Source organism: Hyaena hyaena, unplaced genomic scaffold (genome assembly GCF_003009895.1).
Source record: "Hyaena hyaena isolate Hyena2069 unplaced genomic scaffold, ASM300989v1 scaffold_1279, whole genome shotgun sequence".
Lineage (NCBI taxonomy): Eukaryota > Metazoa > Chordata > Mammalia > Carnivora > Hyaenidae > Hyaena > Hyaena hyaena.
Window position 1 is genome coordinate 305,221 of NW_024081909.1, and position 26,687 is coordinate 331,907.

Genomic DNA, 26,687 nt, shown 5'->3' on the forward strand with positions numbered 1-26,687 from the left:
TGTGGCAGAGGAACGGGCACTCCAGGCCGTCCCCAAGTTCATGCCCCGGTTGCCCTTTCAGCTCTGCTCTCTGGCTGCATCCCAACTTATGACTGCTCCTGTCTCCTCGCAGATGTGGGCTCTGTGGAGGGCCTGGCCTATCACCGTGGCTGGGACACCCTCTACTGGACAAGCTATACCACATCCACCATCACCCGCCACACAGTAGACCAGACCCGCCCAGGGGCCTTCGAGCGCGAGACGGTCATTACCATGTCTGGAGACGACCACCCACGAGCCTTTGTGCTGGACGAATGTCAGAAGTGAGCTGCTGGGTGTAGGGAGTGGGTGGCAGAAACTGCTCCAGGCAGCCCCGGGTGGGGGGTGAAGCAGTAGGAGAGGCTGGCTTTCACCTGAGATCAGCCACTTCCTTGCTGTGACCTTGGACCAGCTGTCTGAACTGTCTGAGCTTTAGTTTCCTCACCTGTAATATGACAACAATATTTCAGGTACCCGAACCAAGGGGAGGATCGGGCTGAGGGGTTGTGAAGGACAGTTCTGTCTCAGTGATTAGTCAATTCATTCATCAGAGAGTCCATGTTCAAGGCACATAGTAGGTTCTCTGTGTTGCTGGGACTCCAAGCTTCAGGCCAAGATTGTTCACTGAACACTTGTTGCCCGGAAGCTTTGACCTGGCTGAGGAGAGAAACCATAGTGCTGGGAAGCATGGAGACCAGTACAGGGCTATACGTGATGACCATGAGGCCCCACAGAGGCGGCGGCTTGGCACCTAGAAGTGGAAAGGCCAGGGAAGGACAGCCCAGACACAGGGCAGTGCTTTGAGCAAGAGCCAGAGGAGGGAGTGCTGTAGGCGGGGAGCGACTATGAGGAGCCTCCCCAGTGCCCTATCAAAGGGCTCTGGGGAGCAGGATCAGGTCCAAGGGAGACCCCAGAAGCTGGGCTCAGGTTGCAAGGGAGTCTGGAGCACAAGTCAGGAGGACCTGGGAGGAAATACCCAGAGGTGGCACATGCCCTTGATCTCTACCTGCCCTGTTCTCCTGCAGGGCAGCCCCTGCTCCCATGGTGTGGTCCTCTAGTGAACTGCCTCCTCACCTTAGAAACCCTGGCCCACATGTACGCAAAACTGTTTTCCCCAGAATTTAGCAGCACTTGGAATGTTTTCCCAGAGCTTTGCTAGGAAACTAAGGGACAAACAAAAGCCAAAAGCAGCTACTTAGAAATGGTGAGTGTACCGACTGAACCTAGATTCCTCACCCTGATATCGCTTGAGTTCAGCCCTAGCCCAGCCTACTTGGCCCTGTAGACCAGGACAAAGGCCCTCTGTCGCTGGCCTGCCTCACCCTGGCCTGCATGTACTTGGCTCATGACAAAGATCCTATCTGCCCTCTGTGACCCTTGGTGACTTTACCTGTCTTGGGCTGGCCTCAGGACGTGTCCCTTAGGGGCCTGGACCCTCCATGGAAGGGCAGTGCTCCTGAGCACCCCTGCCTGCCTCCCATCCTCAATCTGGATATGGTGAGGCACTGTGTCTTCAGAAGCTCCTCCGTGGCTGCCTGCCAAATTCCTTTGCTCTCAGCCTAGGGGTCCCATCATTCACTCAGCAAGTGGCGTTTGAGAACCAATGATGTGCTGAGGATCGAGGGGAGGACGAGATGGACATTGGCTCTGCCTCGGGCATATTTGATACTGGCCATGAGGCTACAGGGAGCTTTAGGTGTGTAAGAAGGACCTGACCTGGGTTGGATACCAGAAACATGTCCTCAAGGATGCCCAGCTGAGCCAGGGTCTGGAGGATGGTGGGTGCACTAAATCCAGGGCAGGGTGCGGGAGAAAGGGCTCAACAATCTGGGAGACCCTGTCCTAGCCAGAAGGAATAAGTGCTTTGGAGACACGGGGGGGGGAGGGCACAATGTGATGAAAGGGGCAGGGACCTCCTGCTGAGCCTCCCCTACAGCTGGCCCCGGTTTCCAGGTTGCTCACAGTTCTGGCTGCTGACAGCCTACCCCTCAGGAAAGCCCTTTCTCCCCACCCTGCCCCGCCACCCACTTCCTGGGGAGTGGTTTTACCAAACCTGGACTCCTCAGTTGCAGGACCTGTCATTCTTCCACATATAACAGTTTGTCATGGTAGAAGGAAAGCCACTTCCCACTGCAGAGTGAACTGGGTTCTACCCAAGGGCATGGGAGTCCCTGGCTGGGCACCAGCAAGGCAGGGAGGATGACTCTAGCCGCTGTCCCTGGAACCTCCATTTCTTCTGTGGGAGCCAGGGAGAGATGCTACCATTCTTGATGGCATCATGCCACCATCCAAACTCCCATGCTGATTCCAAGAGCCATCCAGGACCCCACCCCTTTCCCCAGGCTGAGGGCCTTTAAAATCAGAGACTTATCCTCGAGAGCTCCCAGTGACTTGGGAGTAGCCAGCACCTTCCTAAGTGGAAGTATAGTGGCAGGAGGCCAGAACTCAAATGTGCTGGAGAGACTGGGGGGGGGGGCGGGGGGCGGAGGGTGTTAAAAAGAGGCCTGGAGAGGTTTGAAGAGACAGGACCACCAGCCTGAAGACAGCTCTGTGTCCAGAGCAGCAGAAGGCAGAGGGCATGGGCGGGAGGAAGCAGGTCCTATGAGATAGCCAGAGAACAGATGAAGCTAGATGGGTCTCAAACTCCAGAGTGTATGAAGCTCACCTGGGGAATGATGGGACATGCTGGTTCCCTGGCCCCAGACTGTCTGCGACAGAGGACCCAGGAATCAAGATCCAATGCAGGTGGTCTGAGAACCCCACTGTCACACCTAGTGTAGTGCCTGACCAGCCCTGAAGTCTCTGGAGCGTCACCACCCCCAAAAGGAACACGGCACGGCCGGATCTCACCACCTCCTTTACTGAGAGGAGGCCGAGGTGTAGAAACAAGAGGCTGGTTCAAGGTCAGAGCTTGGAAGGAGCAGAGCTGGGACTCAGACTCCAAATGTGCAAAAGATTTAAGTTATGGAGAAGGTAGTTTTCAAGAACTTCTTGAGGGTAGGGTCCATGCGTCCCTAGGACTAGGAGACACTAGATACTCACAAGGATTTCCTGAATGCCAGGTGAAAAGCGCCTAAGAATAAAATATGTAAAACCTTGGATTGCAAGTAACTTGTTCTGCAAGTGTTTCACAAGACGAGCGAATATTTCTAATAAATTTTGACTTGATAAATGAGTGATGTCTTGCAATATGAGTCGTACGTGATGCTGAATGTCACATAATCACAACTAAGCCAAGGGCTCTTAAAATCTGCTTTGATATATGGGCGCTTTGGATTACAAGCATGTTTCTGGAACGAAATTATGTTTGCAAACCAAGGTTTTACTATAATAGGAAATACTCATGTGGCATCTACCAGCTGTCACTAGATGAATATTAATAGTCTTTTAACTCTTAAACCACTCTATGAGGCAGGTAATAGTATAATCCCTACCTCGTGGAGGAAACTGAGGCACAGTTAAGTCACTTGTTGAGGTTCCTAACTGGTACATCGCAGAGCCAGAATGGGAACCCAGAGCCTGACTTACCTGGCTACACGGTCTCTCAGTAAACACAGATGGCCGTTTCACAGATACTTAGAAATATGTGTGCACACGTACACACACACCAACTGTGCAGCAGCTAGGCCCTTCCTGGGCACCAGGGCTGTGTTGGCCTGGGTGGCTATGAGCTTGCCTGTTGTGCTGAGAAATGGTTCACACCCTGGCTGACCCTCGGGTTCTGGTCGACTCCTTACCCTGGCCTGGGCCCTCTATGGCGGATTCCCTGGCTTCGAGTCCTGATCCCCGTGGCCATGTCTTCCCCCAGCCTGATGTTCTGGACCAACTGGAACGAGCAGCACCCCAGCATCATGCGGGCGGCCTTGTCAGGGGCCAATGTCCTAACTCTCATCGAGAAGGACATCCGCACCCCCAATGGCCTGGCCATCGACCACCGTGCTGAGAAGCTCTACTTCTCCGACGCCACCCTAGACAAGATTGAGCGCTGCGAGTACGATGGCTCCCACCGCTATGTGAGTCTGTGGGGCAGATGGAATGAGTGGCATGGGGCAGGCTAGGATCAGGGGTCAGGGGACGACTGGTCAGCCAAGATAGAGATTGCCCAGGTATGGAGCAGCAGAAGGGGAAAGGGGGAAGCCATGTGGTGGGAAGATTTAGGAGAATGAGGCACTGACATTGCCGCTTAGCTGTGTGGCCTTGTGCAACCCTCATCCTGTCCAGACATGGCTTCCTCATCAATTAAATGAAGACGGCAAGATGCCCCTGTGGGTCCTTCTCATTCTGCAACTGTATCCTGGGATCAAGGCCAAGCCAGGCGCCCCTGCCCCTGGAGGCAGCTGCAGGGGGAGGGCGTTGGGGCAAGAGGCCCAAGCCTACCTGTGACAGGCTTAATGCTGTTGCCACAGGTGATCCTGAAGTCCGAGCCAGTCCATCCCTTTGGGTTGGCTGTGTACGGGGAGCACATCTTCTGGACCGACTGGGTGCGGCGGGCTGTGCAGCGGGCCAACAAGTACGTGGGCAGTGACATGAAGCTGCTGCGCGTGGACATCCCCCAGCAGCCCATGGGCATCATCGCCGTGGCCAATGACACCAACAGCTGTGAGTAGGGCCACTACCACCTGCCTTGCTCTCCTGCCCCTGGTGCCAGCACACACAAACACACACACACACACACACACACACTACACCCTGGTCCTGTTCTCCCAGAGCCTCCATGTGCAGACACACAACTGTATACATTTTCACCCCCAAGAAACCCAAAACACTAATACTTGTCTACTCCAGCTCCCTCAAGACATCTGTGTGCGTGCACACACGTATGCACGCTCATACCACACTACAGCTGGTCTCACCTGGACACCCCAGCATATGCCCTAATCCTACCCAGAGCCACATGTGCTCCCAGAGCCTGATCACACACACACACACCCCAGGCTCTGCCTACCCCACACTCTGTATGAATGTGCATGTGCACAGAGACACTCCCACATTGGGCCTGCCTGGCCAAGGGGCCCTGTACAGATCCACAGCTTTTCCACACTTCTTGCACACACTCCAGGGCTCCACCACTAGGCTCCTTCGACTTGACTCTCCTCAAGCCTGTGTGGCGAGCCCATATCTACCCCCCCACAAGAGCACACACACCCTCAACCTCAGGCCCAGCCCCAACACTCTCACTGGCCCTCCCTTAGCACCTCTTCTGGTCCCCCAGCCATGTGCCATTGTGCCAGGGCAGGGGCTGGGGAGCTCAGTGAAGCTGTGTGAATGGGTGTGGGCATTTTGTGTGTGCACAGCTGGGAACACTCTTAGCCCATTGTCCTCTGTCCTTGTTTCAGGTGAGCTTTCCCCTTGCCGCATCAACAACGGGGGCTGCCAGGACCTGTGTCTGCTCACTCACCAAGGCCACGTCAACTGCTCCTGCCGAGGGGGCCGCATCCTCCAAGAGGACCTCACCTGCCGGGGTGAGAGAGGGAATGACGGAGGAGAGACACTGGATGGGGGAACTCTGGGCACACACTGGGGACCATCTCCTCCTAGACTCCAATAGCCCAGCCTCCGGAAGACTTTTATCTAGGAGAAACTGAGGATGACCTCAGTTCTGGGGGGCAGGGGGTAGAGACATGCAAGGCCGCAGGGTCCTGGCTCACAAAGCTCCCCCAACATCGCCCCCACAGCCGTGAACTCCTCTTGCCGAGCACAAGACGAGTTCGAGTGTGCCAACGGCGAGTGCATCAACTTCAGCCTGACCTGTGATGGTGTCTCCCACTGCAAGGACAAGTCTGACGAGAAGCCATCCTACTGTAGTAAGGGGTCTTCTCCAGTCTCAGTGCTCCAGCCCTCCTCCCTCCCCACTGGCTTCAGAGTCGAAGGCCTCAGCCCCCAGTCTGGCAGGGTGTGGGAGTGAGGGAGCAAAGCTCCATGACCCATTCCACGGCTGAGGAGTTTAGCCCTGGGCCAGGCCCCTCGAAGTGCTGAGCGGTTTGTCAGGGGAGCAAGCGCATGCCTTCTCATCAGAGGCAGCCCCTCCTGTCGCTGCCGCTGACTGGCGGCTGCTCACCGTCTGTCCGCAGACTCCCGCCGCTGCAAGAAGACTTTCCGCCAGTGCAACAACGGGCGCTGTGTGTCCAATATGCTGTGGTGCAACGGGGCAGACGACTGCGGGGACGGCTCCGAAGAGATTCCCTGCAACAGTGAGTGGGACCCGGGCCGGCCCTCAGGCCCCCACCTCTGCCACACCCCACCCTTGCTGAGCTCTGGTTCCCAGCCCCCATGGGGCCTGCTTCAGCACACCCCTCGGTGGCCCTGGGCAGGCAGTTTGGGCCAGGAGCTCTGGCCTGGGGACTCTTGCCCCTGACGCAGGAGACTGTGACCTGATGGTGTTGGGTGGGTGCTGTTCTAGAAACAGCCTGTGGAGTGGGAGAATTCCGCTGCCGGGATGGCACCTGCATTGGGAACTCCAGCCGCTGCAACCAATTTGTGGACTGTGAGGACGCCTCCGATGAGATGAACTGCAGTGAGTGACGCCCCTTCCCGGGTGCCCTGTAGTCTCTCTCCCATCTTGCTCCCTCGCCTCCTGCCTGGGGTGCCTCCCTGCCATCCCTCTGGCCCCTCTGTCGTCCTCACAGCCTGTGTGGCCCCCACCAGGCCTGGGCTCCCTGGGGTGAGTGGAAGGGGTGGACAACACCCCCTGCCCCGAAGGACACAGTGAGACTTTCTAAAACACTAAGGCCACTGTCAGGCCAGAAGCTGTCCCAGGAGGGAGAGTAGAGGGAACCTCTTGTCACCCCTCATTCCTGCCCCCCCAGGCGCCACCGACTGCAGCAGCTACTTCCGCCTGGGGGTGAAAGGGGTTCGCTTCCAGCCCTGTGAGCGGACCTCCCTCTGCTATGCACCCAGCTGGGTGTGTGACGGCGCCAATGACTGCGGGGATTACAGTGACGAGCGCGACTGCCCAGGTCCACCACCAGCCTTGGGTTGGATGCACGGCGGGCAGCGGGCCCCCGAGGGTGGCAGCGCCCTCATGCCTCCCTCTCCCCCCAGGAGTGAAGCGCCCCCGATGCCCCCTGAATTATTTTGCCTGCCCCAGTGGGCGCTGCATCCCCATGAGCTGGACGTGTGACAAGGAGGACGACTGTGAACACGGCGAGGATGAGACCCACTGCAGTGAGTGACCACAGGGCCCGCCCAGGCTGGGGGCCCAGAGAACCCGCGTGGGCAGAGGCCTCACCACAGCCACGAGTCACGGTCCACACCCCACCTTTCAGTTGCCTCCCAGGAAATGTCCTCCTGGAAGAAGGGCACCCAGGGCCTTCAGCCCAGGCCCCACCCCTGCAGGGCATCTCTCTAGTTCATGCGGGCCCCCACGAGGCCATGCCTTGTGGCCCCTCTCCCATCCGTCCTACACCTGCCCGCCCAGCTCAGGGCCCTGCCATTCCCTCCCCCCATCTCACTTTGGCTTCCACCTGCCCCAGACAAGTTCTGCTCGGAGGCCCAGTTTGAGTGTCAGAACCATCGCTGCATCTCCAAGCAGTGGCTGTGTGATGGCAGCGATGACTGTGGGGACGGCTCGGATGAGGCGGCTCACTGTGGTGAGGGGTGGCCGGGATCGGGCAGGGGAGGTGCTCCAGGGAGGGACCCACCCGAGGGACCCCACACACACACACTGCACATGCACATGCCCTACTACAAGAGGGACGGCACAGTGGTGGGAATGTCACCCCAGCTGCCCGGCCCACTGCGCCTGCTCCCAGCAGCTCCCTGTCCCCCCAACAGAAGGCAAGACATGCGGCCCCTCCTCCTTCTCCTGCCCGGGAACCCACGTGTGTGTGCCCGAGCGCTGGCTCTGTGATGGTGACAAGGACTGTGCTGACGGCGCCGACGAGAGCGTCACGGCCGGCTGCTGTGAGTGGCAGCGGCCCTGGGGAGTGGGGCGGGCAGCAAGCAGCAGTCTCTCTCTGCAGTAGGGGAAACTGAAGTCAAGGAGAGAAAGTGCTTCAGCAGGGGTCCCTCAGCTGGTCAGTGGCAGAGCCCTATCTACAACCCAGATGGGTGTCTGGATTCTCCATCCAGTGCTCTGCCTGTTCTGCCACTCAGACCACACGAAGGGCCTAGGTGACCGTCGTCAGCTAGTCAGGTGGGAGCTGAGGGGCCATGTCTGTCTCCCTCCGTAGTGTACAACAGCACCTGTGATGACCGCGAGTTCATGTGCCAGAATCGCCAGTGCATCCCCAAGCATTTCGTGTGTGACCATGACCGTGACTGCGCCGATGGCTCCGATGAGTCCCCTGAGTGTGGTGAGCCCAGGACCGCCCTTGGGGTGGTGGCAGGGGTGTGCTCTACCCTCCCTGTGCCCGAGCTCCCAACCTCACCGGGCCCCTCTTCCCCCAGAGTACCCGACGTGCGGCCCCAACGAGTTCCGCTGTGCCAACGGGCGCTGTCTGAGCTCCCGCCAGTGGGAGTGCGATGGGGAAAACGACTGCCACGACCAGAGTGACGAGGCCCCCAAGAACCCGCACTGCACCAGCTCAGGTGAGCCTGGACACACAGCCCCCTCCCCATCCTCCATCCCTGGCCCAATGGCCCCCCTGACCCGCCCCTCCACCCCCTGCAGAGCACAAGTGCAACGCCTCCTCGCAGTTCCTGTGCAGCAGTGGGCGCTGTGTGGCCGAGATGCTGCTTTGCAACGGCCAGGATGACTGTGGTGACGGCTCGGATGAGCGCGGCTGCCACGTCAACGAGTGTCTCAGCCGCAAGCTCAGTGGCTGCAGCCAGGACTGCGAGGACCTCAAGATTGGCTTCAAGGTGTGCCCCGCCCCGGAGTTCCACACCCCCACAGCTGGCTGGAGCCCCTTTCTCCATCCCGCATTCGTTCGTTTGTTCCTTCAAGGGCTCATTCAGCACCTGCTCTGCCAGGAAGCTCTCTGGGCAGTGGCAGTGGCAGTGGCAGGGAGGTGGTGGGGGACTGGCAGAGGAGCCCAAGAAGGGGCGGCCGCTGGCATGGGAGAACAGCCATCTGAAGAAAACCTCGAAAGAGGTGCATAACCGGCTCTGTCAGATAATGCTCACGGGTCACATAAGATGAGGCCTGAGCATCGACCTCTGGGGACAGAAACAGGGTGGTCATCGGTCACTGCAGTGGTTTAGCTGGAGTGAGAGCCAGATTGCTCAGTATCTGTTTGCTGCCTGCCTCCTGCCCCTCAAGGCTGGGCTTCCCCAGCAGAGCCAGCCAGCATCCCCGGGATGGAGGGAACTGGAGCTCCCGGCTCCAGGGCAGGAGGCCCCGACTCAGGCCCCTTCCCCAACCCAAGGCTCCCTGTGCCTGCAGTGCCGCTGCCGCCCCGGCTTCCGCCTGAAGGACGACGGCCGGACGTGTGCCGATGTGGATGAGTGCAGCTCCACCTTCCCCTGCAGCCAGCGCTGCATCAACACCCATGGCAGCTACAAGTGTCTGTGTGTGGAGGGCTATGCCCCCCGTGGCGGTGACCCCCACAGCTGCAAAGCAGTGACCGGTGAGACAGGCACAGGGAGGGCGTCACATGGCTCAGGCAGCTGGGAGCCGGGGGTGCCAGTACATGGCCCACCTGGGAGCTGAGCCAGGACACTCTGTCTGCAGATGAGGAGCCATTCCTGATCTTTGCCAACCGATACTACCTGCGCAAGCTCAACCTGGATGGCTCCAACTACACGTTGCTGAAGCAGGTGCCAGAGCCGGCCCTCCTCACCCCACCCCTATCTCTAGGCCCAGAGCTACCTTCCCTGCCCCTCGCAGCCCCCTCAGCCTCCCCTCTTGGGCCGATGTTCGTCACCCCCTACTCACTTCTCCAGCCACCCGCATCCTGACCCTATAGTCATCCTCCACCCCCACCCCCCCACATGCAGGGCCTGAACAACGCCGTCGCCTTGGACTTTGACTACCGAGAGCAGATGATTTACTGGACGGACGTGACAACCCAGGGCAGCATGATCCGAAGGATGCACCTTAACGGAAGCAATGTGCAGGTGAGGCCAGGGGCAGCCCACCCCTCAGCAGACAAACTTGGGGTTGGAGGCCAGGGATCCAGCCACAGCATCCCTCCCCAGAGGGCTTGCTCTGTTTCAAGGCCATCTCCCCTTCACCCCTCACATCCCACTGAATTATTTCCTCCTCTTCCTTCCCCACAGAGTCACTGCCTAACTCTCTTTGTCCTGGCTTCTCCCTCTCTCTCCTCCAAGCTCAGAGAGTGAGGTCTAGGAGATTCCTCCTGCTTTTCCCCTCATTATCAGTAGCTTCCCCCTAATGGCTGCCCTCTCTTAAATTCGTGCCCCTAGGCACTTTGGGGTTTGAGGTGCAGTATATCTCATCTGGAGACCCCTCTCCTAGAGCCTCAGCTGATGCCAGGCCTGGGGCTGGGCATTTTCCACCCATTGTCCTCCCTGCCAAGCTGGGGGAGGAAGCCCTACTTCATACTTGGGGGGTGCTGGGCCCCAGAGAGACTGAGGGTCCTACCCCTGGTCATCCAGAGCTCCTCCTTCCCTGCCCCTGCCCACAGGTGCTGCATCGGACAGGCCTCAGCAACCCTGACGGGCTGGCTGTGGACTGGGTGGGTGGCAACCTGTACTGGTGTGACAAAGGCCGGGACACCATCGAAGTGTCCAAGCTCAACGGGGCCTACCGGACGGTGCTGGTCAGCTCTGGCCTCCGTGAGCCCAGGGCTCTGGTGGTGGACGTGCAGAATGGGTACGAGGGCAAGGAGGGTTGGGGGAGCCCCTGAAAGTAAGCAGTCTGCTCAGGCATCCAGGCCCAGCCTCCCTGCAGGCTCTTGGTGGGACCAGTCGCTGGATCTCTTGGGGGCTCACTGCCCACCTACCTGCCAGGTACCTGTACTGGACAGACTGGGGTGACCACTCACTGATCGGCCGGATAGGCATGGATGGGTCTGGACGTAGTGTCATCGTGGACACCAAGATCACATGGCCCAACGGCCTGACACTGGACTACGTCACCGAGCGCATCTACTGGGCTGATGCCCGTGAGGACTACATTGAGTTTGCCAGCCTGGATGGCTCCAATCGCCACGTCGGTCAGTGTGCCAGTGAGGCTGCCTGGGCACAGCAGCCCCGGGAGGTGGGGGGTCTTCACTACGAAGGATCGGGCCTTTGGGGGAAGAATAAGATTAAAAGTCAGACAGTGTGGTCCGAGGACACCAGGGGCCTGGTGATCCAAAGCACCCCGGCATACACCCCCTGGACAAGCCCAGGCATGGGGCCACCGTCTGAAGGAGAAAGAGGGGTCCCTTCTCATGCGCAGTTCGGGGCCCCAAGAAAGATAGGAGTAGGAGGCCTGGGGGTGGGGTGCTTCAGCACAGGGCATCCTCTCACGTTACAGAGCAGGAGCCTGCCGTCAGAAAGGCCTGAGTTTGAGTTCCAGCTTTGCCACTTATTAGCTGTGCGACCTTGGGAAGCCACTTAACCATCTGGAATGGGGGCTGGCGCCCACCTCACAGGGTTGTTGCAGGGTTAAGGACGTTAAGGAGGGAAGGTGCTAACCAGCTGCTGGGCCTGTTCCCTCCCCCGTCCGCAGTGCTGAGCCAGGACATCCCACACATCTTCGCACTGACCCTGTTTGAGGACTACGTCTATTGGACAGACTGGGAGACAAAGTCCATCAACCGAGCCCACAAGACCACGGGCACCAACAAGACACTCCTCATCAGCACCCTGCACCGGCCCATGGACTTGCATGTCTTCCACGCCCTGCGCCAGCCAGATGGTGAGCAGCCAAGGGGTGGGAGCCAGCCAAGAGTGAGCCTGGCATGCAGGGCCCCCGGGGAAGGATATGGGCCCGCAGGACTTGTTCCTGCCCACCCCTTCTTTCGCATGGCCTGAGCACTGCTTGCCAGACACTGGGAAATTAGCGAGGCTGTAGACAGGCTCTCAGGAGCTGCAGCCCAGCCTGGGTCCAGACCAGGAGGCTTGAAGCAGCAAGCCCCTGAGGCCAGTCAGGTAGGGTGGGTCCAGGTGCGGACCGCCAAGGCAGGACCCCAAAGGCAGGCAGGCCATACCTGAGGGAAGGCACAGGCAAGGCAGTGTGTGAGGCTTCAGGGCTGGTCTGATCCTGGGACCTCAGGAAGAGTCGTCCCCCTTCTCTGGCTTCCGCTTCCTCCGAAACGAGTAGGATTTGGATCTGTCCTGCCCCTGCCCAGGATAGAGTAGGCTAGGCAGCCTTCGGAAGACCAGAAAATGTGGCACCAGTGGGTGCCGCCCTCATTCTGCCAGAGGGCAGTGGCTCAGAGAGCCCTGGCCCATCTCCTGGGTCCAGTCGGCTGCCCTTTAGCCACTTTCTCTCTGGCAGTGCCCAATCATCCGTGCAAGGTCAACAATGGCGGCTGCAGCAACCTGTGCCTACTGTCCCCCGGTGGGGGCCACAAATGCGCCTGTCCCACCAACTTCTACCTGGGCAGCGACGGGCGCACCTGTGTGTCCAACTGCACCGCAAGCCAGGTGAGGCTCTTCCCCTTGACCCCCATTCACCAATGCCTCGTTCCCCCAACCTCCACTACTCCTCGGACCCCAACACCCGCTCTAATGTCCTCACGCATCTGGTTTTCCCACGCTAACACCCCCACATTTCTTGCCTACCTCTTGTCTCCCCACAGCAATATTTTTATACCCGTCACCTCACACAAACACCCCCACACCCTAACCCTGACCCTCCCTCACCAGTACCCCCCACCCAGACCCTCACACAGATCCCCCATCACCTGGCTTTCCCGCACTCATCATATCCCAACCTTCCATCCAGCTCAGCACCTCCACAAAATACCCTGACCCTCCCGCTTCTTTGAAACATCCCAGCCCCCCAAAAGAAAACCTCCTGAGTTCCCCAGACCCCCACCAACCCCTCTTGCCCCCACCTGCCCTCCAGTTTGTGTGCAAGAACGACAAGTGCATCCCCTTCTGGTGGAAGTGTGACACAGAGGACGACTGTGGGGACCACTCAGACGAGCCCCCGGACTGTCGTAAGTGCCCAGAGCAGGGGTGGCAAGAGGGCCCTGCGCCAGGGACAACCTGACTCTCGAGGCTCTGAGTGGCCATGCCCAGCCCCAGCCCTTCTGACTCTGAGGCTCCCCTCCTGGCAGCCGAGTTCAAGTGCCGCCCCGGACAGTTCCAGTGCTCAACAGGCATCTGCACAAACCCTGCCTTCATCTGTGATGGGGACAATGACTGCCAGGACAACAGTGACGAGGCCAACTGCGGTAAAGGGCTGCCCAGCCACTGTCTGCCCTCCTTTCCCCCGCTTCTCCCTCCCCAGGACCTAGGGGTTTCCTTACTGAACTCCAAGGACAAGGAAACTCAGCCCACGGCAGCCTCCACTCTAGGCTGGACTCCTGTTGCTCTAGGCCCTGAACCTGCATGCTCCCACTGAGGGGATGAGGTGCCCCCTCCCTGCCCCTGAATCCACTGCCCCCCATCAGTTACCTCACCCTCCTCCCTGCCTCCCACAGATATCCACGTCTGCTTGCCCAGTCAGTTCAAGTGCACCAACACCAACCGTTGCATCCCCGGCATTTTCCGTTGCAACGGGCAGGACAACTGTGGAGATGGGGAGGACGAGAGGGACTGCCGTGAGTGCCCGGGGCTGTGGGCAGGGGGCGGGGCGCCAGGGACACAATGCAAATTGGCACCTGCCCACTGCTGCTTCTCGGGGCCACGTTGCTGTCCAGTAATGTTCTTAGATAGGTGACATAAGTTATATAGCGTGTGACTTGGTTTGCTCAGAAAAGATGCAGATTCAGAAAACAAAAAAGCACCAACAATGGAGACAAACTGTCCCTTTCTTCTAAGAAATTGCTGGTGGGACCAGGGCCAGGGCTCAGAAGAGGGAGAAAATGGTGATCTCGAACTGTGGTGGGGGGAGAATGGGCAGGTCCTCATTCTCTCCCCCTACTCTGCAGCCGAAGTGACCTGTGCCCCCAACCAGTTCCAGTGCTCCATCACCAAGCGCTGCATCCCCCGAGTCTGGGTCTGTGACCGGGACAATGACTGTGTGGATGGCAGCGATGAGCCTGCCAACTGCAGTGAGTTGGCTGGGGCCCCCAGAGTCCACCTCCTCTCCCACCCCACCCCGACCCCAGGCGACCAGGGGCCACTCCCTCGCCCTCCCAGCTCGCTCCTGCAAGGACCCTCCCCCTCACCGCCAGCTGCCCCCTTGCAGCCCAGATGACCTGCGGAGTGGATGAGTTCCGCTGCAAGGACTCTGGCCGCTGCATCCCTGCGCGCTGGAAGTGTGACGGAGAGGACGACTGTGGGGACGGCTCCGACGAGCCCAAGGAAGAGTGTGGTGAGCGCCCCCACACCCCGCTCTCAGGAGAAGGCAGCCAGCACGGGCAGGACTCAGGCCACTTGCTGACTTGGGCTCAAGTGGCCGGGCATGCAGCTTCCCAGGCCCGTCCCTGGCCCACCGCGTCCTGTTCCGTTTCCCATCCCGGCCTCCGCCAGCACCTCCCCAGCACGTACCTGTGCAGAATCTTCTCTGCCCCCCTAACAGAGGGGGCTCTGTTAATCCCCTCCACCAAGCAGCTCCTCCCACTCCTGTCCCGCCTCCTCGAATCTCAGAACAACTGCTTGGCCTCCCCTGCTGATCTTCCCCCCGCGGCTGGCCATCCCGCCCATGCGTGTCTGAGGTCCTCAGGCCCGTCCCCACTCCTCCCTGACGGCCTGGTGTTTGCCTCCCAATCCTGCCTCCCCAGACGAGCGCACCTGTGAGCCCTACCAATTCCGCTGCAAGAACAACCGCTGCGTGCCAGGGCGCTGGCAGTGCGACTATGACAACGACTGTGGGGATAACTCAGACGAGGAGAGCTGCAGTATGTCCCCCCACCACACTCCCGTGCCACCCCACCCCTACAGACCTGGGGCGCCTCCCTCCTCAGCACCCCTGCCTCCGCCAGGCTGCACCGGGGCAGGCGGCTGCCTCCCAGGGCTGGGGGTCAGGTGCCCCCTCCCTGCTCACCCCACCCCTCCCCTCTCCATGTCGTGTATTTGAGTTTGTGCCATTTCACCTCATCTCATGTTTCTCTCCATTTTCACACTGTCCTCTCGGGGTTGCAGAGGTAGGTGTCTCTGATGTGCCCCTGCTCCCACCACACCCCCTGCCACTGCCCTAGAGCCCACCCGTCCCCGTGCTGTGCCTCGGCCCATCATCCTTTACTGGCCTCTCCCTAAACCCTGGTGCTTGTCTTAGTGGTCTTGTCCCTCTCCTGTTCCCCTCCATCCCCCACACACAGTCTCTCCCGAGGGCAGAGCCAGGGACCCATGCCCTCTCTTGTGTGTCTGCCCCAGAGGGGTAAGTGTGAGCCCCCTTTATACCCAGCTGAACCCATGAGGGCAGCCAGTTGGCTGGTGTGGTCATTATGCCAGTCAACTGTGGCTTTCAGGGCGGTATTGCTCTGCCAAGGGCTGGAGATACCCCAAGGGCTGAGTCCCTGTGCCCACCCTCCTGGGGCCTGTTTCTCCCCTGTCCTTCTCCAGCCCCTCGGCCCTGCTCCGAGAGTGAGTTCTCCTGTGCCAATGGCCGCTGCATTGCTGGGCGCTGGAAATGCGATGGGGACCATGACTGTGCAGATGGCTCAGACGAGGTGTGTAGGGAGAGCAGAAGGAGGGAGGGAGGGCAGAACTACAGGGGTGCCCAGATCTGACCAAGATGCTTGCCCTTGTGCCCACAGAAAGACTGCACTCCCCGCTGTGACATGGACCAGTTCCAGTGCAAGAGTGGGCACTGCATCCCCCTGCGCTGGCGCTGTGATGCAGATGCTGACTGCATGGACGGCAGTGACGAGGAAGCCTGTGGCACTGGCGGTGAGGCCCTCCCCCCACCCCCACCCCACCGTGTGGCCGTCATTCACCTCATTCTTTGTCTCCTGTAGTCATTTCTTAAGCACCTGCCACGTGCCAGGCACCGTTCTAGGCATTGGAGATATAGTGAACAACACACAGGGCCTCTGGGTACATATCGGGACAGGTTGTGCCCTCCACAACGGCACTTAGTCAAGGGGCCCGTTGGACCAAAACCTGGCAGAGGCCTGTTGGCTGTGACCACCCAGGCTCCACCCTACAAGTCCTCCAGGGCAGTTGGCTGCACTGAGAAACAAAGTCCCTGTTCACTTTGCTTTCCTGGCACAAGGAAACAGCGCCTGCCCCTGGCTAACCGGGCTGGGCTCAGTGCTCAAGGCCACACTGTGAAGCTTGGGTAAGACAAGTCTGGGGCTGAGAGCAGAGACCCACCCAGCAGTGAGGACAGATATGCTGGCTCTGCCTTGGTGGGCTGGAACCTGGCTCTCCTGACTCCCAGCCCAGTGCTTCCCCTTTATGCCTGCCCTTGAACTACAGTAGGCCCCAGTGCCCTGCCACAGCCACCAAAGACAGAGGGTGCTCTTGACCTCTCTGTGCATGCTTCCACAAAAAGGCCTCTTCTCCCCTAAATACCAGAGAAGGCAGTTCTGTTCTGCTGCCCAGCAGATATAAATGTAGGAGACCCAGGGAGGCGCCTGGGTGGCTCAGTCGGTTAAGCGTCAGACTTCAGCTCAGGCCATGACCTCACGGTTCGTGGGTTCGAGCCCCGCGACAGGCTCTGTGCTGTCAGCTAGCTCAGAGCCTGGAGCCTGTTTCAGAATCTGTATCTCCCTCTCTCTGACCCTCCCCTGCTCATGCTGTCTCTCTATCTCTCAGAAATAAATAAGACATTTTAAAAAATTATAAGAAAGTAGGAGACCTGGGTTAATTCTGGTTGTACCACTGTTTGCCTGGTGACCCCTCTGGGCCACCGCCTGTGGCGGGAAGGGTCTTCCCCCCAAGATCCTGCCCCCAGCAGCCAGCCTGGGACCCAGGGCTCATTCTTGACTCTTTGCCCGCCGCCCCCCACCCTCACCCCCCGCGCCCAGTGCGGACCTGCCCCCTGGACGAGTTCCAGTGCAACAACACACTGTGCAAGCCGCTGGCGTGGAAGTGCGATGGCGAGGATGACTGCGGGGACAATTCAGACGAAAACCCGGAAGAGTGCGGTGAGGCTGGGGGGCGGGGCCCTGGGGCGGGGGGCGGGGCTCTCACGGTCCCGGCGGGCTCCAGGCCCGCCCTCAAGGCTCATTCTGGCTCTGTCCCCTCCCACCCCTGCAGCCAGGTTTGTGTGCCCTCCTAACCGGCCCTTCCGTTGCAAGAACGACCGCGTCTGCCTGTGGATCGGGCGCCAATGCGATGGCACCGACAACTGCGGCGATGGCACTGATGAGGAGGACTGTGGTGAGCAGGGAGTCAGTGGAGGAAGCCTGGAGGGGCGGGGGCGATAGTCTGGGTACTGCACAGTGGGTGGCTGCGGGCGAGGCAGGAACTGCAGCCGGTGGGGGGAGGGGAGGAAGTATCCATTTCGGGGAGTCTGGGGGCCCTTCCTTGGGAGAGAAAGGCCCCTGGGGAAGACAGGAGTAGGGGGGCTCCTCGGTGCCCTAGGTCTTGAGGTGGAGCATCCCCCGAAGTTTGACAAACAGTCCTGGGGAGGAGGAGGGGGTCTGTGGGAGGAGGCCCCGAGGTGGTGAATATCCAGATCTGAAGCTCCCACCTTCCCCAGAGCCCCCCACGGCCCAGACCCCCCACTGCAAAGACAAGAAGGAGTTTCTGTGCCGGAACCAACGCTGCCTGTCCTCCTCGCTGCGCTGCAACATGTTCGATGACTGTGGGGACGGCTCTGACGAGGAGGACTGCAGCATCGGTGAGCCCTGTGTGCTGGGGTGCTGGCGGCGGGGGGCCTGCGGAGGGCCAGAGAACCCAGGCCCAGGCCTAGGGTGGCTCAGGAGAGAGGCCCACTCTGTCCCCCACAGACCCCAAGCTGACCAGCTGCGCCACCAATGCCAGCATCTGCGGGGATGAGGCACGCTGCGTGCGCACCGAGAAAGCAGCCTACTGCGCCTGCCGCTCTGGCTTCCACACTGTGCCAGGCCAGCCCGGATGCCAGGGTAGGAAGGCGGGACTCAGAGGGGGCGGGCAGAAACCCCGGGCTCTCCGTGACCCTCCCCTGTAACCCGCAGACATCAATGAGTGCCTGCGCTTCGGCACCTGCTCGCAGCTCTGCAATAATACCAAGGGTGGCCACCTCTGCAGCTGCGCCCGCAACTTCATGAAGACTCACAACACCTGCAAGGCCGAAGGTACCAGCCTACCAGCCAGAAGGAGGGCAGAAAGAGTGGGCGACGCAATGCGACACCAGCGTGTACACGGGGCTGACGTGGATGGACATGCTCCCCTTGGCACGCCCATGCCCAAGAGGGGAGGGCAAGACCCCCAGGCACAGCTACCAGCAGCACAGAGGCTGGCAGAGGTGCACAGGGTGCTGGTTGGGGAGCTGGCTCTTGTGGGGAAGTTTGGGGTCAGGGTAGCACAAACACATCCCAATGTGCCTCTTCACCCACCACTCCCAGAAGGAGAGCACACAGACACGCATCACCACCCATCATGTTGTAGCCCCTTCTTATTGTCAGCTCCACTGAGATATCATTGACAAAACTGTCAGATATTTACTGCGTACAGGTGATGATTTGATGTCTGTACGCCTCATGAAAGGTTTCCCTTCATTAAGTTAACACGACTATCATCTCATTTACCTTTGGCGGGGCTGGTAACATGTATACGCTTTGACACACGCCTGCACCTGCCTGTGTACACCCGTCCATGTGCACATGAGGGCATGTATGTAGACACAGCCCCACCACACACAGCCAGGTGTGCTCACGTGCCGGTGCCTGCCTACATCCCTCCATGCCAGTGCATGTACACCCCCACATGCTTGTGTGCCCAAGAGCACATATCAGACATCATGTGGCAACCAGCGACAATGAGGAGGCAGAAGTCCCTGAGGCTGGAGAGGCAGAGAAGATTTCCTGGAGGAACAGGTCCTATCGGACTAGCTGAGGGAAGGAGAGGAGGGAGCACATGCGAGCACCACGCCCAGCATCCCCCAGCCCTGACCTCCTGCCCCTGTCTTTTCCCGTACCCAACACCTGGCCTTTTGCCCCTCCAGGCTCTGAGTATCAGGTCCTATACATCGCCGACGACAATGAAATCCGCAGCCTGTTCCCCAGTCACCCCCATTCGGCTTACGAGCAGGCCTTCCAGGGTGACGAGAGTGTCCGCATTGATGCTATGGATGTCCATGTCAAGGCTGGCCGTGTCTATTGGACCAACTGGCACACAGGCACCATCTCCTACCGCAGCCTGCCACCTGCCGCACCTCCAACCACTTCCAACCGACACCGGCGACAAATTGACCGGGGTGTCACCCACCTCAATGTGAGCACCCCTCCTGGGATGGGATCTACACAGATTGGACGGGAAGACTGCAAAGAGCAGATGGTTCAGAGCAGGGTTTGAAAAGGACAGTGGAAGGGGGCAAAAGGTGAAACTGAAGGGCAAGGGCAGTCAGGATTATGCTGTGGGCACGACAGGTGGACAGAGCAATGAGAACTATCCGTAGCTGGCTCTGCCACATTGCAGCCCAAGGCAGCAGGGTACGATGGGCACACTGGCCTTCAGCGTGAGAGCCACGTCCAGTTCCTGATTGTCACTGCCACCGACTATGTCAATTTTGGCCACCTATTTGACCTCTTTGGTCCTTTGTTCCTCAGTAGAGCAAAGTAATAATATCTCATCCAGCAAAACATATGGAAGCTCTAAGTATAGCCCATAAGGTAAGTGTCCATTGAATCTCTTCAAAATCAGAGAACAAGCTCTCAGTCTGGGATGACTTTTTAGCAGGGACAAGCTGGCAGGTGCAGGTGGGGATAATGGGCAGCAAGACAAAGGTGGTAGCCCCTGACATTATCACCCCCCACACTCAGATCTCAGGGCTCAAGATGCCACGGGGCATTGCCGTCGACTGGGTGGCCGGGAACGTGTACTGGACTGACTCAGGCCGAGATGTGATCGAGGTGGCGCAAATGAAGGGCGAGAACCGCAAGACACTCATCTCGGGCATGATCGATGAGCCGCACGCCATTGTGGTGGACCCACTGAGGGGGTGTGCGGGGGTCCCGGGGGGAAGGCCAGGGAAGCCTCTGGGGCAGGGGTGGGTGCCCAGCATCCCCAGGTGTGTCCTTCCCCTTCCAAACCGCCCAGAGGTCAGAGTCCTCCTTGGGCCTTTGGGCCTTCAGGCCACCTCCATCATTGGTGCTCCCCAGTGCTGCCTTTGCCCAGAATCCCCAGCCGGGCTGCTCAGGCAGGGGCCTGACCCTCCACTTGCCCGCCCATCGTGAGCAACCAAGTTTGGGCTTCCCCTTGGCTCCAGGGGGCAGCTCTGCCCACTTTGATGTCTCTGGATCGGCATCTTGTAGTTTCAGAGTAAAAGTTCCTTCACCTGATCAGGGAGCTGACTCCCTGGTTCTCTCTGGAGGAGGTAGACAGAACACTCCCCTCCCAATGCCCAACAGTCCCTGTGCCCAAGCCACAACCTAGTGGCCCATCTTGCTCAGCATTCTCTGGCAGCCTCAGGTCCTACTTAGTTCTTTCCTTTTCCAGCACCATGTACTGGTCAGACTGGGGGAATCACCCCAAAATTGAAACGGCAGCGATGGACGGGACCCTCCGGGAGACACTGGTACAGGACAACATCCAATGGCCCACAGGTCTGTGGAGGCAGGGGGCAAAGGATGTGGAAGGGGTGGGTTTGCTGAGCCTGAAGTCACATTAAAGCTTGGAGGAAAAGGGGCTTGGACTGGAATAGGCAATGAGTTATGGAGGCTTTTCCTAGAAGTGACTGGGAGTGGTCATGGGAACAGGGTGGAGCTGCCCCAAACGTGGAAACACTTCTGCTTTCCCCCACCCCCACCCCGAGCCTGGGGTGGGAGAGGCTGGTCCTCCACTGTGCTCTCTGCCTCCCCTCAGGTCTGGCTGTGGATTATCACAATGAACGGCTATACTGGGCAGATGCCAAGCTCTCAGTCATCGGCAGCATCCGGCTCAACGGCACGGACCCCATCGTGGCTGCTGACAGCAAACGAGGTCAGGATCCTAGAGCAGCCTCAGCCAGCCCTGCCCTCGGGGCTGTTATCCTCCCCACTGAGTCCAAAGGCCTCACCCAGCACCCGCCATCCTCCTCATCCTGGCCCCAGCAGTCCTACTTGCCTTCCAGGCTTAGCCCCGCTGGACTCCTGTGCACCAGCCCTGCGCCCTCTGGCCCACTCACCCATTCACTCATTCTGCCAATGAGTATTGGGTTGCATGGAAGCAACAGAGGTGGCACGAGGAGTTTAGTAGATGTGGGGCGAGGGAGCAGAAGTCGATCCTGACCGCAGGAGTCTAGGGCTGATGGGACCTTTGCCAGTAGTGGCCACCAGAGGTGGAACAGGTTGGGGGGAGTTTTGTTTGGGATGTGTTGAGTTTGAGGTGCCACAGGAGCTGGTGTCCTGGAGAGTGACCAGGGCCTGAGTCCCCTCTGAGTCTACCTCCTTCCCCAGGCCTAAGTCACCCCTTCAGCATCGATGTCTTCGAGGATTACATCTATGGCGTCACCTACATTAATAATCGTGTCTTCAAGATCCATAAGTTTGGACACAGCCCCTTGATCAACCTGACAGGGGGCCTGAGCCACGCCTCCGATGTGGTCCTGTACCATCAACACAAACAGCCAGAAGGTAGGCACAGAGGGACGGCCCAGTCTGGGCCCGGGAAGGCCTGGGGGCAGAGTCTCCAGGCTGTAGCCTCGGGTCCTGAGCACCGTGGCAGGGACATTCTGGGTCCGCAAGACTCAGCATCCTCCCACCCCTGCCCACATCTGCAGTGACCAACCCCTGTGACCGCAAAAAGTGTGAGTGGCTCTGCCTGCTGAGCCCCAGTGGGCCCGTCTGCACCTGTCCCAATGGCAAGCGGCTGGATAATGGCACCTGTGTGGCTGTGCCCTCGCCCACGCCCCCACCAGACGGTATGTCCATGCCCCTTCTGGGTCCCCACCCCCTGGCTCCAGCACCTTCTCCCCTGAGCGCCCCCCTTGCCCTGGCTCTGTGTGCTGACGGTCCTTCCCGCAGCTCCTCGACCCGGAACCTGTAACCTGCAGTGCTTCAATGGCGGCAGCTGCTTCCTCAATGCACGGAGGCAGCCCAAGTGCCGTTGCCAGCCCCGCTACACAGGCGACAAATGTGAGCTGGACCAGTGCTGGGAGTACTGCCGCAACGGGGGCACCTGCGCTGCCTCCCCCTCCGGTACGGCCTTCAGTTCTTCTGCCAAGACGGCTCCTGGCTCCTCAGCGCCAGCCTCTCACCGCTCCAGCCTGCGGGTTCTGTGGATCCCCAGCCCCTGCCCCATCCTGCTCCCCCTCCGCCGCCCCTCCTGCCCGCAGCCCACAGCCCCAGGGCCCCGCTCCTCTGCTGCATGCCTTCCCAGCCCTGGTCCCCTGCAGTGGGGACAGCACCTGGGCCGGCCACGGCCCCGCTCACACATCTTCTCCCGCCAGGCATGCCCACGTGCCGCTGCCCCACAGGCTTCACGGGCCCCAAATGCACTCAGCAGGTGTGTGCGGGCTACTGTGCCAACAACAGCACCTGCACCGTCAACCAGGGCAACCAGCCCCAGTGCCGATGCCTACCTGGCTTCCTGGGTGACCGCTGCCAGTACCGTGAGTGAGCCATCCTTGGGCCCCAAGGGAGGGGATGAGGGGAGCTCGGGGCCTAGAGCCAAGGGTGATGGTCAAGGGGCAGATTCTGGTGAGGGAGGCCGTTTGCAGCTCAAGCAGTCTCAAGGTGATCCTCCCACCCGTGTAGAGGCATCAGCACACTTCTCCCAAGGTGGTGAGCCCTCTGGCATCAGGATTAGTCAAGCCAAAGCAGTGTCCCGTCAGGCTGTTTGGGGACATCCTTATACTCTAAATCTGTGAGGGGGGGCAGCAGAGGGCTCCGGAGGAGCTTTTACTGAGAGTCACCCAAAAGACCTAGGAGTCCCCTTAGTGTCCAGTTCCCCCCACCCACAACCTGTGGAGGACCCTCATGAGGATGGGGCTTGAGGCACCTCCTCTCCCACCTCCCCAACCGTAGGGCAGTGCTCCAGCTACTGTGAGAACTTTGGCACGTGCCAAATGGCCTCCGACGGCTCCCGGCAGTGCCGCTGCACCGCCTACTTCGAGGGGCCAAGGTGCGAGGTAAACAAGTGCAGCCGCTGTCTCGATGGAGCCTGCGTGGTCAACAAGCAGAGTGGGGATGTCACCTGCAAGTGAGTGGGGCCTGCCTCTACAGTTCCACCTGGCCTTGACCTTGCCCAGCCCCGGCCTCACATTCCCTGGCCTGTTCCTCCCTGCCCTGCCCCTTCCTCAGTGTCTCTGACACCCCTTCCCAGCCCCACCCCTTCCTCAGCACCTCAGACACCCCCTTCCAGCCACCCAGCCTGTCATTCCCTCCTGCAGCTGCTCTGATGGCCGGGTGGCCCCCAGCTGTCTGACCTGCGTTGGCCACTGCAGCAATGGTGGTTCCTGTACCATGAACAGCAAAATGATGCCTGAGTGCCAGTGAGTTGGGCCTGAGCCTTTCTGAGACCTAGACCATCTACCCCTTCCCCAAATCTGAGTGTGACACACAGACCCTGTGGCCCCTCCCGGTTCCCTGGCAGTCGTGACTGTGGAGGTCATGCCTCCTCAGCTATGCCCCTTCTGTCTTCAGGTGCCCACCCCACATGGCGGGACCCCGGTGTGAGGAGCAGGTGGTCAGCCAACAGCAGCCTGGACGTAGGTGGCAGGGGATGGGGAGACAGAGCTTCAGGGACCCGGAGCAGGGGGATTTGGCCCTCATTTCCGTGAGCCTCTCTGACTCAATTTCCTACCTCCTCCCCTCCAGATATGGCCTCCATCCTCATCCCTCTGCTGTTGTTACTGCTGGTGCTTCTGATAGCCGGAGTGGTTTTCTGGTACAAGCGGCGAGTCCGAGGGTAAGTTGTGGAGAGTCTGGAAAATTCTATTAATTTATCATCCTAACCTCGCCCTCCTAGAATCCCTGCCCGCTTATGATCCTGCCTCCCGCAGGGCTAAGGGCTTCCAGCACCAGCGGATGACCAATGGGGCCATGAATGTGGAGATTGGGAACCCCACCTATAAGATGTATGAAGGCGGGGAGCCTGACGATGTAGGGGGCCTACTGGATGCTGACTTTGCACTGGACCCTGACAAGGTGGGCTGGGAAGACAGAGGAGGAGGCTTCCAGGGTAGGGACAAGAGGCTGTGGGTGGGGTGACATTGAACCAGATGATGGAATGGAGGTAGGGGGCGGGCGCCTGGGCCACAGATCCCATCCCCTGAGCCCCACCCGAACCCTCTGTCACCTTGCAGCCCACCAACTTCACCAACCCTGTGTACGCCACACTCTACATGGGTGGTCACAGCAGCCGCCACTCCCTGGCCAGCACGGATGAGAAGCGAGAACTCCTGGGCCGGGGTCCTGAGGACGAGATAGGGGACCCCTTGGCATAGGGCCCTGACCACTGGACTCACCCCAGAGAACCTCCTGCCCCCTGCCAGAGAAGTCCTTCAACGAGCCCCCACCTGCCCAGCCAGCCCCTCCCCGGCCCTGCCGGGGTGTATAAATGTAAAAATGAAGGAATTACTTTTTATATGTGAGTGAGCAAGTGAGCAAGCGAGCACAGTATTATCTCTTTCCGTTCTCCTCCTTCCTGCCTGCTCCTCAGCACCCCCCTTATGCTGCCTTCAGGGAGGGGGGCAGGGAGGGCTCTGGGGGCTCCTGCAGCTCACAGGTACCCACCTCCCACCTTCCACCAAAATGCACCCCCACTGGGAGAGCTGGTGGTGCTGCCCCCCTCCCTGTTCAAGACACTTTGTCAAGGCTCTCCCCTCTCTCACCCCAACCCCACTCGTATCCCTCCCAGCAACCTGAGGGCCAGTTCTGGGGAGGGAAGAGTCCTTTGCTGCCCCTGTCTGGAAGATTTGGCTCTGGCTGAAGTAGCAAGAAAAGGATGGAATTTTTTAGTTCTTCTTGGGGGACGCCATTCGATGCTCCAGCCCCCAACTCTAGGGGCACGTGAGATGCCATGCTCAATACCCCTCTCAGACAGGCCCTCCCCCTCTCCAGTGTCCCCGGAGGCGTGGCTCCCAGGGCTGGAGACTTTCTTTGGTAAACAGTGCCCCAGCTCCCTCTTCCCTCCCCTGGGGATGAGCAGGAGGTGGGGCACACCAAGAAAGGGTAAGCGGGCAGCCCCGCTTTGGGGAACATGAACGTTTTAATAATTTTTGCTGAATTCCTTTACAACTAAATAACACAGATATTGTTATAAATAAAATTGTAAAAAAAAAAAAAAAGTAAAAGGCCACTTGTGTCTGCCTATGAGTGTCAGACCCTGGGAGCTGGGCTGTGCTTGCCTGCTTCGGCCACCAGAGGGAGATGTGCTCTGTGCTGGAAGCAGGACTTGAGAGTCTGGTGTGGAGAAGTGCCCTTCTCCCTGAGCTGCCTCCCTCTCCATCTGGCTGGCAGGGGAGGGGGATGGCACTGGACTTGATGAGGAAGATCTGCTTCTCCTGGCTGTGTGACCTTGGGCCAGTGACTTCACCTTTATGGATCTTGTATTCCCTCTGGCTCTAGGACAGTAACTCCAAAATCTGTGTCTCTGCATTGTCACTTACAGGACACCACCACTGGCCCTACCCAAAACGATCTCCCACAGTGAGAAATCCCAGTATAAGAACACGGGGCGGTTGTCAAAGGCTTTCTAATCCTTCAGGGTGGTCCCTCGCAGCTCTCTCTGCCTGAGTTTGCTGTTGAAGCGCAAACATCCTCACGGAGACTAATTAATCAGATGCCGAGTAGAACCCTAGATTCAGGAGGAGGGGGAGGGCACCGGCTGGACTGAAGGAGAGCTGGGAAGACCAGTTTGCCAGGCTCCACTGGCCACAACAGATCCAGCTCACCGATCATTTTGACATCCCGGGGGGTTGACAGGAAAGGTCCGCTACAATCAAAGGGGTCCCAGGTCTACCTCACTCACTCACTGGGGAGGCGAACCTCTTGCAGAAAGTCACACAGCTCTATACTGTCGAAAACTGAGAGTTAGAGCACCACTCTCCGCTTTACAACAAATGTGACCTCAGGGAGGGCATCTACAAGCACCTGAAGAACCGTTACCCAGCACCCAAAGAAGGGCACTACCTTTCTTTCTGCCACCCTCCCTGGTTCGACTTTCTCAGTGTATTCCTTCCTTGAGGAAGCTATGGGTCTAGGCACCTCTACAAATAAGAAACCCCCCCCTTCCCTCTTAGGCCTGAGATCTCACCTCCAGCTTCAGCCTCCAAGCCAGTTCTGAGATCCTCTGCTGTCTCTGGAGCACCCCAGAGTCCCAGGGAAGGGGCGACCCTGCTGGGGTAAAGGGGCGTCCTTGTTGATTGGTTAGGGAGGCTTGTGGCCTCATCTGTCCACCAGGTGGCGTAGGCACTCCTGCAGCGCCGCTCACCCTTAAGCCCAGCACAGCCCCCTCCCCAACACTAATTATGCACCTGCAGGCGGACCGAGCCTAGCCTCTCACTTCCTTCCCTCGGGCTATCATGCCACACCCCCTCCACCCTCCGCCAGCCGGCTGCCCTCCCTCCCTCAGCGCCTGCTTGCTCCCCACCACTACCAGCCCCACCCCCTCTCTCCCTCCCTCTGCCAGCCGTGCATCTGGCGCCCCCG

General features: G+C 59.5%; 1 protein-coding gene across 1 annotated transcript in view; it reads left to right on the plus strand.

Annotated features, from left to right (window-relative positions):
• Positions 1 to 25,335, plus strand: part of LRP1 (LDL receptor related protein 1) — an 81,050-nt gene extending 55,715 nt beyond the window's left edge. Inside the window, exons 42-89 of the mRNA XM_039223123.1 lie at positions 113 to 302; positions 3,827 to 4,031; positions 4,425 to 4,617; positions 5,355 to 5,480; positions 5,694 to 5,822; positions 6,090 to 6,209; positions 6,419 to 6,532; positions 6,825 to 6,974; positions 7,060 to 7,182; positions 7,491 to 7,607; positions 7,792 to 7,920; positions 8,190 to 8,312; positions 8,407 to 8,547; positions 8,630 to 8,820; positions 9,344 to 9,527; positions 9,632 to 9,717; positions 9,898 to 10,017; positions 10,548 to 10,735; positions 10,873 to 11,078; positions 11,579 to 11,767; positions 12,350 to 12,498; positions 12,923 to 13,016; positions 13,137 to 13,253; positions 13,503 to 13,622; positions 13,953 to 14,075; positions 14,213 to 14,338; positions 14,748 to 14,864; positions 15,529 to 15,635; positions 15,723 to 15,855; positions 16,938 to 17,057; positions 17,170 to 17,292; positions 17,615 to 17,755; positions 17,865 to 17,999; positions 18,072 to 18,191; positions 19,061 to 19,329; positions 19,878 to 20,056; positions 20,554 to 20,660; positions 20,920 to 21,036; positions 21,492 to 21,668; positions 21,815 to 21,955; positions 22,059 to 22,232; positions 22,484 to 22,645; positions 23,061 to 23,235; positions 23,426 to 23,527; positions 23,679 to 23,743; positions 23,853 to 23,943; positions 24,038 to 24,182; positions 24,341 to 25,335. Coding sequence (XP_039079054.1) covers positions 113 to 302; positions 3,827 to 4,031; positions 4,425 to 4,617; positions 5,355 to 5,480; positions 5,694 to 5,822; positions 6,090 to 6,209; positions 6,419 to 6,532; positions 6,825 to 6,974; positions 7,060 to 7,182; positions 7,491 to 7,607; positions 7,792 to 7,920; positions 8,190 to 8,312; positions 8,407 to 8,547; positions 8,630 to 8,820; positions 9,344 to 9,527; positions 9,632 to 9,717; positions 9,898 to 10,017; positions 10,548 to 10,735; positions 10,873 to 11,078; positions 11,579 to 11,767; positions 12,350 to 12,498; positions 12,923 to 13,016; positions 13,137 to 13,253; positions 13,503 to 13,622; positions 13,953 to 14,075; positions 14,213 to 14,338; positions 14,748 to 14,864; positions 15,529 to 15,635; positions 15,723 to 15,855; positions 16,938 to 17,057; positions 17,170 to 17,292; positions 17,615 to 17,755; positions 17,865 to 17,999; positions 18,072 to 18,191; positions 19,061 to 19,329; positions 19,878 to 20,056; positions 20,554 to 20,660; positions 20,920 to 21,036; positions 21,492 to 21,668; positions 21,815 to 21,955; positions 22,059 to 22,232; positions 22,484 to 22,645; positions 23,061 to 23,235; positions 23,426 to 23,527; positions 23,679 to 23,743; positions 23,853 to 23,943; positions 24,038 to 24,182; positions 24,341 to 24,481 — 6,794 coding nt within the window. The 3' untranslated portion in view covers positions 24,482 to 25,335. The remainder of the gene's footprint in view (positions 1 to 112; positions 303 to 3,826; positions 4,032 to 4,424; positions 4,618 to 5,354; positions 5,481 to 5,693; positions 5,823 to 6,089; positions 6,210 to 6,418; positions 6,533 to 6,824; positions 6,975 to 7,059; positions 7,183 to 7,490; positions 7,608 to 7,791; positions 7,921 to 8,189; positions 8,313 to 8,406; positions 8,548 to 8,629; positions 8,821 to 9,343; positions 9,528 to 9,631; positions 9,718 to 9,897; positions 10,018 to 10,547; positions 10,736 to 10,872; positions 11,079 to 11,578; positions 11,768 to 12,349; positions 12,499 to 12,922; positions 13,017 to 13,136; positions 13,254 to 13,502; positions 13,623 to 13,952; positions 14,076 to 14,212; positions 14,339 to 14,747; positions 14,865 to 15,528; positions 15,636 to 15,722; positions 15,856 to 16,937; positions 17,058 to 17,169; positions 17,293 to 17,614; positions 17,756 to 17,864; positions 18,000 to 18,071; positions 18,192 to 19,060; positions 19,330 to 19,877; positions 20,057 to 20,553; positions 20,661 to 20,919; positions 21,037 to 21,491; positions 21,669 to 21,814; positions 21,956 to 22,058; positions 22,233 to 22,483; positions 22,646 to 23,060; positions 23,236 to 23,425; positions 23,528 to 23,678; positions 23,744 to 23,852; positions 23,944 to 24,037; positions 24,183 to 24,340) is intronic.
• Positions 25,336 to 26,687: the final 1,352 nt, after the last annotated feature.